This window comes from Otolemur garnettii, unplaced genomic scaffold (assembly GCF_000181295.1).
Source record: "Otolemur garnettii isolate 467f Iridium unplaced genomic scaffold, OtoGar3 scaffold00065, whole genome shotgun sequence".
Taxonomy (NCBI): domain Eukaryota; kingdom Metazoa; phylum Chordata; class Mammalia; order Primates; family Galagidae; genus Otolemur; species Otolemur garnettii.
Window position 1 is genome coordinate 7,862,330 of NW_003852460.1, and position 16,660 is coordinate 7,878,989.

The window sequence follows — 16,660 nt, forward strand, 5'->3', positions numbered from 1 at the left end:
TATCAAAGCAGTACCCTGAACCCCATAAATGCATCAATGTAAAAAGTTATGATTTAATGAAAAATCATTTTAAAAAAAGAAATACACTTAGTACACCGCTGAGAAAACTTAACTTGGAAATACAACTGGAAAATGTTAAGCTTTGTTCTGTCTTTATGATGCATCCACAAGTGTTATCTATGAAACATCCTGCCTGGTTGTTGTCACTCAGGGATAACAACCAAGACAGCTACAGCCAGGAGTATTTACACTGGAAAAAGACCATGACATGACCATTTCTTAAGATAAGCTCTAGTGAAGGTCAGAGGGAGCTGATGTCCCACCAGTCCAGTTTATAACTCCAGAAACAACTGCAGGCTAAATGGGGTTTGTATCTGACAGTGCCTTCTATACTAGGTTTGGTCATTCCCGACTTCAGGGACATAATCTACCTGCAAGCATTCATTTGTAACTGACCATAAGTGGGCCTAGATTTGGGCAATGACAGGCAAGACTTCCCGAAAAAGAAAAACCAAGAAATCTAGTGAGTCAGACTAAAATGTATATTTCCTTATCTAGCAACCCCTGCTTCCTGAAATTATCATTGTCTTTCTAGAACAATGATTTTAGAGCTTTAAGCTTCTGCATAAACTTGATTTTCTTAAAGCCTAAGTTAAGGATATCTCAAAGTCGTCTCCTTCACCCTCCTTCACTTTTATATTTAGAAGGTCAATTCTATTTCTATATACAAATCTGACAAATACTGCTTTATCACCTTCCTACCTGCAAAACAGAACGCTCTGCTGAAGTTTGTGAGGATCAGAGCTTGGGTGGAGGAAGGGGGAGGGCACCCTGCCAGGTAATGGAAACACTGCTTGCTTTAATTTTATTGCTAAGAACAAAGCCTTCTTATTGTTTAATAGAACCCTTAAAGGCGAGCCCCACTGGCATAGTTCTAATTTTTTTGAGACCACAAATAAGAGAAATTCTTTCGGAGCATTACATGAAAAACAGAGGGAAAAAATACTTTATTCTGCAAAAATTAAAGCAACCCTTTGTTTTAGTAGCCAGAGCCTAATTCCAGATTGGCATTTGCATGTGTCCTCTCCACAGGGGCCTTGGTTGGCACTGTGTATGTAGGCCCCCTCTCTTTCATTCAGACTAGTTTGAGCTATGCCACCCTCATGAAAGAACTCGACAGAAATCATTTTCTTCCGGGACATCATCCTGTTGGCATCACTAGTTTCAGATGACATGCTGAAAGAAGCAATGTTTTGCACCAAAAACAAACCAACACACTCTCCTCTTACAATATATTCAGTGCTTATTTTGAATGTGCTAGCAAACTAAACTTATGCAGTCCTTGCTACTCCTCAGCAAGTTTTACTTCTCTTTCTACTTAAATGGAGATCTTTGAGACAGTCTTAGTAGCAAAGGAATAAAAGTGAAAGGAAATGAGGTTGCTCTTGTTTCTGCCTGAATGAGGATGCTTCTGGTGTACCAGTGATAACATATGAAGCAAATCTTATGGACTTGTTGAGTGCTCACTATGTGCAGAGCACCACCCTAGGACCTGTGGTAGAAACAGAATATTGCACCCTAGAGAAAATGACTTCACTATAGAATAAGAAGCAACCATGCCAAAAGCACACATAATTGCTAAAGCACGGGCTACAGAAGTTCTAGAGTTGTGTGGTCCAATATGGAAGCCACTAGCTACTTATGCTTTTGAGTACCTGAAATATGATTAGCCTGAATTGAGATGACACATATAATCATTTTTATATTGATTACATGCTGAAATGATTGTTTTGAATAAAGTCAAATAAAATGTATTAATACAATCTCATCTGTTTTGATTTTACTTTAAAAAATGCGGTTACTTGAAAAGTTTCCAATTATGTTCATGAATTGTACAGCACTTTGGACAATGTAGTTCTAGAACAGTGATTTTCAACCAGTGTGCCATGAAAATTTTCTTTTTTGAGACAGTTTTAGTATGTCACCCTCGGTAGAGTGCTGTGGTGTCACAGCTCACAGCAACCTCCAACTCTTGGGCTCAAGTGATTCTCTTGCCTCAGCTTCCCTTGTACCTGGGACTACAGGCATCCACCACAGTGTCCGGCTATTTTTGTTGTTTAGCAGGCCCAGGCCAGGTTCAAACCCGCCAGACCCAGTGTATGTGGCTGGCACCCTAACAATTTTTAAAGATACTTATTTTTGAAAGAAGTTCAAACCACAGTAAGTATTCTTTTTTTTACTCTTCTAAGTATGCCACCGAAGTTTACCTATAGGTTCAAGTGTGGTATGAGATTAAAAAAATGTTGAAAAACACAGTGTTTTAGAACACTATCTTAGATAGGTTGAGAAATGGGGAAATCAGTGTGTGCGTTGCAGGGGAAGGTTTCATGCCAAATATAAAGGTGGGACTGATCTCTGGAGATCAGGGTGTCAAGAGAGGGCTGGGAAATGAGAAACCTGAGGGTGAGGAAGATGAGAAGAGGCATCAGGGCACAGGGAGAAAAGGGAACGTGTGTAGGACAGAAGAGAGTCATGAACGTATCTCAACAATATTCAGGGTACATGGGCATGCATCTTGAACTGGTTATCTAGGAGCTGGGGGGGAGAAATACCAAGGCCAGGTATTCTTTCCGGCTCTTCTGAAAAGCCCTTTTGGGGCCATTTGCAGAAGGCTGGCCATAAATGAGCTCACACAGGGCCCACATATGGCAAAAAGGTGAAATGGGGGTTCAATTGGAAAGCAAAGTTCTTCCTTGCCCTCCCCCCCGTTTTCTATTGACTCCCTTTGTATCTTGGCAGTAGTAAGCCTGCACCATTGCATTGATCTTTGACATTAGCCAGGCTTACTCATCCCCCCAGAGTTTTCTTCTGAAATGGTGGTGGGGCTGGTGAAAGTTACAAGGGCAGTAGTAGAAGGGGGGGGGGAGAGCAAGAGGGACATTGGAGAGCACTGACACTGTACAACTGTGGCTTAGACAAAAACACTGTGAAGAGCAAAGGAGCGACCACAGCATTTAAGTGCCTTTTTTTGGTTGCCGATTTTGAGGTTTTGTGCGTGTGTATGTGTGTGTGTGTGTGTGTGTGTGAGAGAGAGAGAGAGAGAGAGAATATGTGTATAGCAGGAGTATGTTACTGAAAATGTTATCCTATAAGTCATCTTCAGACCAATATTATTCTTTGAATCAGGTTGGGGAAAACATTTTTCCAAAGTGGCTATCTAGTTATTTTTTCTTTTATAATCCAGAAAAGATAAAGTGGGTATCCTAGAGAATCAAAAGGAAAGGTACAGGTTTATAACAAGGGAACGGGGAAGACAGACGTCACCTTCTCTTCAAAACTCAGCAATGCCCTGACAGACAGCTCTCGCATCTTTGAGTCCCCTTTGCCAACCCCATCCTCTCAGCCTTTGTCCAATGGAAAAGCCCTGTGAGGAGGCAGCTCCTCCTGTGCACTAGCATCATCCATCCTGCTACTGCCTCCCGGGTTTGTGGCTACAGACAGCTGCCATCCTAGAAACACTGTCCGGAGAACAGTCCTCACTAGAAGGGTCCTTTCTGCCCTTCAGGGTGAGAGTTTATCTGACCTGCTGTTCTATGCAAATGATGCAGTTGGTCTCTGGAAGCACTCTAATTCACTCACTAATAGCCTTACACTGCGTGCTAAATGCAGGAGAAACTAGGAAAACTATCTTATTCCACAGGGAGTCCAACCAAGTAGGAGAGGGAATAGACATGGACTTACAGGTCCTGAGAATTTTTGCCCAAGGATGGAATCTATGGATGCACTCTGGAGTCTTCCGTAAGCTTGCAAGTTCAAATTATGAATCTCATAATTCAACTCATCAATCTAGTAAATTTTATAGAACCCAAATGCAATAACTCTCAGCAGGTATTTGAATCAATGTTTGATTAACTCATGTGGAATAGATTTAACTCCATTAAACAATCAATTCTGTCTATAAATTAGTTGGTTGAGTTCCTATACACATTTCTTCAAATTGAAGTAAAATTACATTTAAAGAAATGCACGAATCTCAAGGGACACAGTTCAATGGATTTTGATAAACAACAGCTCAGTCAAGATATAAAACATTTCTACAACCCTAGAAAGTACCCTAGAGCCCTTCTTCCAGTCAGTCCTCACCCCATGGGTAATCACTGTTCAGATTTTATCACCAAGTCCAGTAACATTTTAAACATTTATAAATCTAACATGTTTAATTTACTTTACGAGCACTTCCGATGCTTAACAGGATAAAATTAAACCCCCAACAAGTTAAACTTTCCCAAGTCTTTAAGTAGGTCTTATAAACCTAATAAATTAAACTTAAGAAACATAGTGAAACCCAAGTTTCTTGAACATCAAGACACTGTATTGTTTTGAAACTTAAACTCTTTTACACATTCAACTTAAAGTCACAGATCTAAAATCATTATTTCAAAATAGAACTTCAAAGTAAATCTGTCAAATTTCTGTAATGTGTAAATATATCATTCTCTTAAGTACTTCAAAGATCTATTTTAGTACTAAATTGTAACATAAAATATTGATTTTTTTATGGTATGGGCTGATAGGCCTTATCCGAAATCCTTGGGTCAAGAAGTGTTTCTGCTTTCAGACTTTTTTTTGATTTTGGAATATTTGCATACACATAATGAGGCATCTTGGGGATAGGATCGAAGTCTAAACACTACACCCATTTGTGATCAATCTACACTTTACACACATAGCTTAAAGGTAATATAATACTTTTTAATAGTTTTGCACATGAAACAGTTCTGTGTTATGTACTTATGTATGGAATTTTCCATTTGTGGCATAATGGTGCTCAAAAAGTTTCAAATTTTGGAGATTTAGATTTTAGATTGTTGAATTAGGGACTGCTCATCCTGTATTATTTAGGCCATCATCTTTATATATAACTAATAAGTTTCCTGGGGAGGAGGGAAAAAGGAAATTTGCGTCCTTTAATAAATAAGGTTATCACCTCAAATCAGGGTCAACATAAATGTTTAAAGATTTGAGTATAGCTCACAAGACCTGAAGGCTCACTGGTTTTCCTGGTACCACAAATGTACACTTAGTGAACCTTGGTTGAGGTAGGTTCAGTAGGGTTTCTAAATCCCCATCAGATGGGATTATTTCTTGTGATGAGAATTTCTAGATTTCCTCTAGAAATCTAACTTAATTTTCAGACCTTCATATGATGACAGCTCTGATGGCCACTCCAGAAAGAGAGTTGCAAAATTGCTTTGAAGGGTAAACTAGGCGTTGGCATTACCATAGCTTCCCAAGGGGAGTACTTCGATGGTAACTGTAGTGATATCCAGCAGTGGGGTATAGCACTTTTCTAGTGTGAGTTTGTGAACTTCATTGTCCGATCTGATCTCTCTATGGTTGCTCAAATGACATTTACATCAAAAGACTATTGGGATAATTAAATCAAGAGGTGATAGTAAGCGCTTGTCCATGGTCACAATTGTTTTATAGTGTCCATTTGCATAAATCCTACTACTTTTGCTTTCCCTGAGCTACAATCTACACTTTGTTGTGGAACTGTAACAACTCTATATAGCAATCTTCCCCTTCTAACACCTGCAAGTATGGACAAGGCACTGCTTCCTTATCCTCTAAAAACTGGCAGAAGGCTTCCCTGAATGGACTTAGCCCAGCCCAATACCAAGCTTGACTAGACAGAATTAGACCACTATGATAGATTTCATCACTTCACATATATATGAACTTGATGTTATATCTAGTGAAAATACTTTTAAAAGCACAGTAAAAGCTCTATCATAAATTCCTAGGCCAAGAAGTTACCTCACTCGGTTGTAAAAATCTTTATTTGTGTTGCTCCTCACTGAGAGCCTTTTACATTCAGTAGTAGCCTCAGGCTTTTTGAATAGCTGAATTTAAAATTTCATATTTCTGTTTCAAACAAAACCAGTCCTATAATTGCACTCTTGTTAATGGACATTTTATGTGCATGACTCAATTATTTTGCTGTGGAATTTCAAAATTAGAACAAAGCCTTTCAGTTTTTCCTACAACATTTAATTTAGCAATTAAAAAAATAAGTTAATTGAATGAAGGCAAAAGATGGTATGTTCCATTTCCTTCAAAATCTGTCATTACTTGATACAGAGATCATTGGGGCTTGGTTGTCATTAAGAAAACAATTTTATATTCATTTATTGAGAAAAATAATTCAAACTAGATATTAGACCCTGAACGATGTAGTAACAAAATGATAGATTGATTGATTGGCTCATTCTCTGAATGGCATGAATAAGAGCAGTAATGGAACCTGACCTTCCACCTAAAAGTCACCTTCTCATCTGGAATCATGCCTCTCTGACATCTCATGGGAAAGTTGAGTTAAAATTAACAATGGCCATTTTTTAATGTGTCACAACCTGTTCCTATTATTCTTTATACCATGTCAGAAACACCTATGTCGCTCTACCCAATCAAGCATGTAAATATTTCAAGGGGAAGGTTGTATGTGGAATGGTGTAAAGGAGATGTGATAAAGAATTCCTGTATTACAAGAATAGAAAAGCAAATATCCATGCACACACAAGAGAATAATTCAATGTAATACAAGTTGAGTGGAGGGGGATTGGTGTGCTCCCAATGTAAGGGTATATGGCACACCTCCTGGGTGATGGGCACAACTACAACAGGAACCTTATCTAACATCACAAACATTGTAACCTAATAGTTTGTACTGATTATGTGAATCTGAAATTAAAAAAAAAAATTAAAAAAATCCTGTGTTGTATGGAGAGAGAGCACAGTGAAATATATCAGAAAACCATGCTTTTTCTCTTGCCTCCTACTACTCAGCCTTTTGACATTCAATTAAGATTATTACTTCACATTTAAGTATTAACCTTAAAAATCTATGCTACTAAATGCAAATGTCAGAGGGATTATCTTCAGAGGCACGTAGAAGAGATCATACTCAAATAGGAGCCACTAGGTAGAATTCTCAATATGATGTGATAGTTCATCACACCCAAACTATAAAGATTAGCAGAGGAGGAAACATTTGGATAATATTTTTCAAAACTGAAACTTGAGAATGTTAATATTAATGTAAATCAACTTACTAAGCCTTACATTCATTCATTTATAAGATTAATCCCTTATTCCGAAATTGTAGAAGACCTTTTACTGATACCTTCTCATTATTCCTCATGAACATACCCAAGAGAGTTAACCAGATCCACTGCCTATTATGAATCACATTTTTGAAAGGCAAGGGCATTAAATCTAAGGGGAGACATTCAAGTATAGGTTAGATACTACTTGATAAACAATTAAATTTCATCTCCACTAAGAAAAACTAAGTTTGCTTCATGAGTGCTCAATTGCAGTAAACTTGGTATATACTGGACACAGAGCCATCACACACACACAGGAATCAAACATTCAACTCCTCTCCAGAAATGATAAATGTTCTGGGCAGACTGACAGTTTCATTTCTCCTTTGTCATAGGAATTCTAAGACCTGAACTTGGGAAATCAACTTTTACTAAAGTGGTACAACATGATCCAGTTTCCAAAAGCTGCCATACTTGCACTATTAACAGAGCCCTTTACATGGCAAGCTGTGGATGGCAGGATGTGTTTAAGGAGGCCAAGCATCTAACAATATCTTGAAAGCATTCTCACTGAGGTCAGATGCAGAGGAAATCTGACCTTATCAGCAAGTGACAATGGAATATAATTTTGGAGTCAGCCAGCCCTCAGCAGGATACACTTAATCCAAGATCAGAACCATGTCCTTGAGACACAAACAGCATATTTGGTGTTTGGATGCTGGTCTTCATCCAATGGCTGTGGACAAAGCACTTGCCAAGGTTTCCACAGAGAGAGAATGCTTTGGCATTACAAAACAGCACAACAAAATTAACTTAAATAAAAAGTTTCATCTCCCTTCACTATTTCCAAGTTTATAAACAAATGCTTTCAAGGCTTAGTGAATGACCGAAAAAGTCCTCTATGGACCCTGATCTGTTCTGTCAAGTTATTTATTTATTCATTTTTGGAGACAGAGTCTTACTATGTTACCCTCAATAGAGTGCTATGATGTCACAGCTCACAGCAACCTCAAACTCTTGGGCTTAAGTGATTCTCTTCCCGCAGCCTCCCAAGTACCTGAGACTACAGGCACCTGCCACAACGCCTGGCTATTTTTTTGTTATGGTTTTCATTGTTGTTTAGCCAGCCTGGGTGCACGTGGCCAGAGCCATAACCACTGTGCTACGGGTGCTGAGCCAAGTTATTTTTTTTATAATCTCTTACAAGCTACACATCACCCAAGTGAAACTTTGCCCTCACCCCTTTCAATTAACAGAGCCTATCATTTGAGCAGAGATCTAATTAAATGGCACTTAACTCATCCACAGGAAGTTTGCTACTCTATATGCCAACTAGCATGGGAAAAACTCCAAGAAAGCAGTCAGAGGGCAAACTTTCCAATGAAATAAAATAATTTTAAAACTTAGTGAGCAGATATGGTAAAAAGAATTTTAAAAAGTGATTACCAACAAGGCAAGTTAAACCAAAGGGTCCAGTGCCAGAATTTTTAAGAGATACTGGATTAAAGAATTCTTTTTTAGGATGACCTTGGGCGAGAACAGTAAGGTCTGCTAAGCCTTTATCCTCTCTAAACCACAAAGTATGGCAACTAGTGGTCGTTCTTCACCACCATCTCCCTGTGAATTTATACTCATGGTCACCTATCACGACACAAATGAACATTTATTGGGTATCAAGGTATTGCATTTGCTGTGAAAGAACCTGATTTTCAGAATGTGTGAAGAATTAAAGTTGGTCTTCTCATTTCTCAAAGAAAATGGGGAGGCATATGTGATGATTCCTATCTGATCTAAAAAGGTTAAGTTTTGCAGATGACCCCAATTTTGTTTTCTTCTTATAAGCTTGTCCTCCACTCTACAATAGTTAACTCCAAACTCATTCAGGAGAGATCTAATTAAATGGCACTTAACTCATCCACAAGAAGACTGCCACTCCCTGTGCCAACTAGCACTAGAAAAATTCAAAGAAAGCTAGTAAGAAGGAAAACTTCCTATTAAAATTAAAAAAAAAAAAAAAAAACCAGACTGGCTGAAACCCATTAGTTTTTAGAATCCCGGCCATGAAGTTACATAAACATTTCTTCAGAGTCTACCTGAAATTGCTTTTTCAATGCTTCCACCTCCAGACTCCCAACCTGTCTTGGCCTTCCTATCCTCTGCTCTCTATTTTTAAAAGGATTTGGCACTTTACAATAAACAACCATTTCATTTGCTTACCCTCATTCAAAACCCAAGTTATGAAAACAATAGGGAGGGAGGGGACCTTCAAACTCTTTCATTCTAAAGAAAAGCAGAGGTGAATCTCTGAAAGGAGGTGGACTTATAAGGATGTGGCATTTCCTGTTGAGTCGTGGGAAGGAATTCATTGATTTAATTTATAACAATTAGGAGTTGCCTCTGTACTATTTTTTCTTTCTTTCTTCTTCTTCTTTTTTTTTTTTTAGCTCCAGCTGGCATGGGAATTATTTTCCTGAGGAATACTCATACCCAAATACTAGGACACCTTCAGGAAGAGGAAAAGGAAGGACGACAGTCTAGGAACCAAGGATGTGAACCAGGAAATTCTTTTTCATTGCCCTGCTTTAAAAGAATGGCATGCTGATGCCTAACAAATTCCACAACTGTTTTCGAGTTTCCTAGTACTGTGATGTTTGCCCTTGGATGTAGAATTGTTTTGCACAAAGATATCCATATTATTTTCCCCATAACCCAAAACATTATTTCCAGAAAAGAGTTAAGGATGCTAACTGTAACTGTGAAACTTACACGGATCTGCGTGTTCTTTAATCTTTGGTCTTAAAGGTTCAGTGACGTTTGAAACTCAGATGTAACATGAAAGCTCTCCCAGCTCTCATCTCTCCAAAGCAGGTTCCTACTTATTTTTCCTTCCTACATACCTCCCATTTGTCCAGAATGAACTTCCTCATCTACACATACTGTTCATTTTTCCTCCCCCATGTGCCTTTGTTTGCCAGACAAGTACTGCTGTTCCCCTCTCACCATAAATGAAAATGTCACCTACCCTGATGGCAGGATTGGATCTCATGCTACCTCCTCCAGAACCCAGTTAGAAGTAAGTTCTCACTTCTCTGAAATTTCAAAGTGTATAATCCAAGCCTCTTTTAGGGTAAGTATAGCTCTTTTGTCTTAGTGAAGATAGTAAGTGCCCTGTGGGCAGGATTCTTACCTAGTGCACACTAGGTGTTCCATCCCTGCTAAGGACATGAACAAATATGACACTAACACAGGCAAAGATTTATACCCTTATTCAGAAGTGTTTGTGTAGCAAACACTGCTTATAGACTAGCAGTCTCCAGAATACAAAGTCATGGTAAGCAAATTAGCTAAAACTTAAAAATCAGGGAAAAAGAAGACTGAGCCCTACCTAAGGCCTACTAGGGCATATTCCACGAAGCCAGCCTAAATCAGGGTCATCTGACTCCCCAGACTGGTGTGTAATGGAATTTTACTTCCTATTGACTATTGCTTAGGGCCTACGCTCTGCAAAGTTAGATGCTAACTTACAGTAACCTGATAATGTGCAACTGATTTTGCACGAATGTTAAGGCTAATTTATCGCTCTGTACGCCCTTTTCCCCTAGTATATCCCTCGCTCCATGTTTACACTGGCACCACCCTTTGAACCAGCTTTATCATCTTGACCCTGATGAGTCAAATACATCTTTGATGAAGATTCATTTGATTATTATGTGAGAATTGTTTATATTTTTGAAAAATTATATTTGAGAATATTATTAGGAATAAATTTAAAAATAGGTATTGTGGTGGCGCCTATAGCACAGTGGGTAGGGCACCGGCCACATACACCAAGGTTGGCACAATCGAACCCGGCCCAGTCCTGCTAAAACAACAATGACAACTGCAACAAAAAAAGAGCCAAGTGTTGTGGTGGGTGCCTGTAGTCCCAGGTACTTGGAAGGCTGAGGCAAGATAATGGCTTAAGCCCGGGAGTTTGAGGTTGCTGTGAGCTGTGATGCCACAGCACTCTACTGAGGGTGACATAGTGAGACTGTCTCAAAAGAAAAAAATAGGTATTGCTAACTAGCAGTATTTTCTACTTGTACATTTGTTTCCATTCCAAAGGACTTAGGCAAAACCAACAGAAAAATGGATCTTCTTAATTCCTGTCTAGAATAACTTTTTTTTTTTTTTTTGAGACAGAGCCTCAAGCTATCCCCCTGGGCAGAGTGCTGTGGCATCACAACTCACAGCAACCTCCAACTCCTGGGCTCAAGCGAGTCTCCTGCCTCTGCCTCCCAAGTAGCTGGGACCACAGGCACCCACCACAATGCCCGGCTATTTTTTGGTTGCAGCCATCATTGTTGTTTTGGTGGGCCTGGGCTGGATTCGAACCCACCACCTTAGGTTTATGTGGCTGGCGCCTTAGCCACTTGAGCCACAGGCGCCTAGCCCTGTCTAGAATAACTTCTAATAGCACATGTGTGTCTACTTGTAAGTCTGCTATGATCAATTCTGTAATAGCTTTATTTGAAAAGCCTGTATCTCAACTAAAATAATACCTGAACTGTTGAAATCAAAATAAAATCTGCTTGTAAATTTCTTGAGTTTATCATTTGAAATTACTGAACATTGTAGATGGTAATGTTAGGATGAATAGCATTTTGTAAATAAAAGCCATACTAATACTGCATTAGGAGCAAGGCATTTACTCTAAAATTACTACAGGCCATAATGGAAACCAGACGCTAATGCTTTAAGAAGTAACTAGCTAAAATTGAATGAAATAATCACCTAATCCATAAAGCATTTATGAGATTTACCATAAAGCTCAGGTAATTTTTTTTTTTTACTGAAGAGAAATAACTCTTTCTTATTGTCCTAAATATCAAATGCCATCACATCATAAAATTAAAATATGGCACATGGATGATTCCATTTTATTCATTTATTCACATAATACATATTCACTTTACTCTATAACAATCAAAACATTATGCTTGCTCACGATTATTTCCAATGTCGTTTAGTCAACAAGACTCAACACGTTTCCTGGTAGATCATGGCCAGAAGTGAATCCTGCCTGAGCAAAGATCTGGGGGCGGCAACATGCTATTGCTGTCACTGCTGCCTTCATATTCCTGACCTTGTCCACATGATGGGAAGGCTGGTACTACCTTGAGCATCATGTGGTTCTTAAAGCCAGGGGATCTATGGCATGAGCCAATGAGCTCGTTGGAAAGTGTAATCTGCTCTCTCACCTATGCTTTGCTCTAATTCCTCCTTTTCTTTCCTTCTGTATGTCTTTCCCTCCTCCACCTATCATAGCCTACTCATCAGCACATCGGATGATGAACAACTGGAGTGATGGCTCAGGTGGGAAAAGTGAACACCCCTACTTTCTGTCCTTCTGGATACTATTGTAGGAAAGCATGACCAATCTAGAGTTGGAAAAAGATGCTCACTCATGTGTTTCTCTTAGTAACCAGTTTCGTAAGTCACACAATTGTAAGTCAAAGTACAAACTGTATGAACACAAAGTATTTCAAGTCTTCCATCAAAGCACCAGTATTTGTACAGTACAGATGCTTTTTGCTGATAGGATCTGAAAGCAACATTTGCCTATTTCTATTATGCTGAGGATGGTATCATTGACTAACACCATGGTGTTGCATAAATAAGCTGGCATCCCAATACCTGGAGTATTTTGAAAAATGGGAGTTGTGAAATCTACAGGATCTGGCTCAAGTCCTGACTCCTCTATAAAGTTTCAGGCAAATCCCACTTACCATGTCATACTACATTCAATCTAAGAAAGCAGCAACTGTTTATCCATATTTTGTGAATAAAAAATCCATCGCATTAAACTGCCTGACCATTACTTTTAAGTTGCAGTCCAACTTCAGAAATAGTAGTCTTGAAAAAAAAAATGTGGATCTTAGAGTCAAATAGATGCAATGTTGTACTAGTTCAGCACCTGAATGACTACTCCACTGTTCTTCCATTGTGTTATTATGTGTGTGTACTTTGTTCTCTAGCACTTTGTGATCTGATTTTGTAACGATATTGTACATCTACTTCCACAGTTATAAGCACATGGGGCCATAAAATTATAATTACTGCTTATGTGATAAGAGATTTGAAGAAATTGCTATTGCAAAAATGTAGTTACCGTCAAAACTTTTGCTCCTCCAACCTTAGATATTTGGGGGAGATAAACTTAGAAGCATTCAAATAATGTTCAGATTGGCCATTCAGAGAGTCATCATGCGCATCTGTCCAATACAAACTCCATGAGCTTCTACTGTGTGAAAACTACTGTACTAGAGACTCTGAAATACAAAGATTTGATCTCCATCCTCAAAGACTTCACATTCTGGTTGGAAAAATGGAACTGGTACATGAAAGAGTGATAAAAGCCACAAGAAGATTGTTGATAAAGTATTATCTGATTCAGAGAAGAGATGATTCTAGTCTGGGGAATCAGAGAAACGTTCACAGTTAAAGTGTCCCTTGAGTTGGAACATGGAGAATAGACAGGAAGGATTCTGATAAAAAGACATAGAATGGGGGCAGCACCTATAGCTCAAGGAGTGGGGCACTGGCCCCATATACCGGGGGTGGCGGGTTTGAACCTGGCCCCGGCCAAAGCTGCAAAAAAAGAAAAAAGACATAGAATGGGAAGATGTGCTTATTTGGCACAGAACTACTTGGTTACAGGCTGAAGGCTTAAAAGTGTTGTGAATGGTAATTGTTTAGTTTTAGTGTATGGAATAAGATAGTGGGAAAGATAGGTCGGAAGAAGATGGAGGAAGACGTGAAAAACCACACTAAGGCCTGGGTATCTGTTTTTTCCTTATGCAATGTAGAGTCATTACAGGTTCTGCTATTGCTGAAATTGTAGTGGATTTCATGGAAATACATCTGATGACTAAAATGCATTTAATATATACCTGTATTAGATTGAACTGTATCCCCCCAAATGAGATCTTCAAGTCCTAATCCCCAGTATCTGTGAACAAGACCTTATTTGGAAATAGAATCTATACAGATGTAATCAAATTCAAGTGAGGCAAGGCTGGAATAGCTTGAGTTCTTTATAAAAAGGATATTTGGACACAAACACAGAGACACAGCAGGAAAATGCCATGTGATGGCACAGGCAGAGATCAGAGTGCTGCAGCTGCAAGCCAAGGAGCTCCAAGAATTGCCTGCAACCATCAGAAGGTGGGAAGAAGCGAGGAAGAATCCTCCCCTGGAACTGACAGAGGGAGCAGGGCCCTGCCAAAACTTTGATTTCAGCCTCCTGGCCTCGAGAAAGAACTGTGAGACAATAAACGTCCCTTGTTTTATGCTGTCCAAATGTGTGGGAATTTGTTACGGCAGCCCTAGTAAACTAACACAACACCTTTTAAACAGTGCTTTTTTTGGCTGTTCTTTGGAAGGGTGATTAAAATCTGTAACATTAGGATCACTGTGTAATGATGGATCAAGGAGAGTTACAATGGGGGTGTGTGGTCCTGGATGGTAGAGAGTCTCTAAGGTTCTAGTTCCTTTCAATTTAATACATCTTTTATATTTGGCTTCTGAAAAAGATTTCATTTTTTTTTTTTTAAGAGACAGAGTCTCACTTTATTGTCCTTGGTAGAGTGCTGTAGTATCACAGCTCAGAGAAACCTCCAACTCCCGGGCTTAGGTGATTCTCTTGCCTCAGCCTCCCAAGTAGCTGAGACTACAGACATTTGCCACAAGGCCCAGCTATTTTTTTGTTGCAGTTTGGCTGGGGCTGGGTTTGAACCCGCCACCCTGGGTATATGGGGCCAGCGCCCCAAAATATTTAATTTTAAGAAAGATTCTTGTTTTAGAATTATAAAGCAAGAGGACATACATCTAGTAGTTTTCATATGAAACATATCACCCAGACATACATAGATACTCACCTCAACATGTTGGCATGTTTGAATGAGTTTAGCCAAAAGGGTCTCTAGTTCTGTATTCCTCTTAATCAGGTTGGTGAGGTTACTCTCTAAGTTTTGCTGTTCAAAAAAGAGAGAAAAAACCATTAATCTGCATACTTTTATACTTTAGTATACACAAAATTCCCCTAGGAGAAACTGATAAGTTTTCAGAAGCCACAATGCAATTTCAAGTCTCTATATGGTTAAATTGATTTTCAAAAGTTTCATTCAAAAAAACTTTTAAGAAAACATTCATACTTCATAGTTTTTTTATTCCTGCTTCTCATAGTAACTCGGGGATATTTTACTGAATAATTTATAGGTCATAAACCAGGGAGGAAGGGAGTTGATTTCTATTCCTTTATTTTAATCAGAACCAACAATAATATAAAGAATATATTCCTACATTAAATCAACCAGAATTAGATTTTTAGGATTTATCCTTTCATGGGCAAGTTGAGCTTAATCCTTTGAAGGAAGATTTGAATCATTCAGCTATCACTGACAATATGGTCATTTATAGGTATTTACAAGTTCTTGTCATATACACATTTACTCAGTTGTAGTACAGTTGGCCCTCATATAAATGGGTTTTGTTTTTGTGAATTCATCCAACTGTAGATCAAAAGTATTCAGGGAAAAACGGATGGTTGCATCTGTACAGAACGTATAGACCAGACATCCTCAAAGTACAGCCCATGGCCCACATGCGGCCCACCTAGGACATTTATCCGGCCCGCCAGGTGTTTTTGCTGCTGCTGCCTGTCCTGCTTAGGAGCCAACTCATCCCGGGGCCCACAGTCTGGCCCTCCAACGGTCTGAGGGACAGTGAACTGGCACCCCCTGTTTAAAAAGTTTGAGGACCCCTGGTATAGACTATTTTTTTAACAGTATTCTCTTAAAAATATGGTATAACAAATATTTCTATAGCATTTACATTATACTAGGTATTCTAGAGCTGATTTAAAGTACATGGGAGGATGTGTACAGGCAATATGCAAATATTACACCATTTTATGTCACGGACGGAGCACCCTTGGATTTTGGCATCTGAGGGAAGTTTTGAAACCAGTCCCCTACAGCTACCACAGGACAACTGTACACTTTATTGTTCATGGTTCTATTCTTTGTCTATCAATGGCAGATCAAATTTCCTTGAGAACTATGTTTACCACATCACTATCCTGCTTAAGACTCTAGAATGATTCCTTATTCCTTTACAGCATCACATTTCAGATTCCCTAGAATAACTATTTAATCCTATTTTCAACCATGATAAACTTCTCTTCAGGGTAAGATTTGCTAAGACTTTGCCATTTCTTCTTATTCCACATGCTCTTGATTTATACCATTCATTCATTTATTTATGCATTCACACAGGTACTTTTTAAGCCAGCCACTGGGAGACATGCTGAGGAAGCAAAAATAAAAACATCTAGGCTCGGCACCTGTGGCTCAAGTGGCTAAGGCACCAGCCACATACACCTAAGGTGGCGGTTCAAATCCAGCCCCGGCTGCCAAAACAACGATGGCTGCAACCAAAAAATAGCCAGGCATTGTGGCGGGTGCCTGTGGTCCCAGCTACTTGGGAGGCGGAGGCAGGAGACTCGCTTG

At 39.0% G+C, this 16,660-nt stretch overlaps 1 protein-coding gene across 5 annotated transcripts in view; it reads right to left on the minus strand.

The window, feature by feature from the left end:
- Positions 1 to 16,660, minus strand: part of MID1 (midline 1) — a 365,744-nt gene that overhangs the window by 62,595 nt on the left and 286,489 nt on the right. For all 5 annotated transcript variants that reach the window (XM_003793047.2, XM_003793045.2, XM_012807174.1 and 2 more), the window contains exon 3: positions 15,029 to 15,124. In XM_003793047.2, coding sequence (XP_003793095.1) covers positions 15,029 to 15,124 — 96 coding nt within the window. The remainder of the gene's footprint in view (positions 1 to 15,028; positions 15,125 to 16,660) is intronic.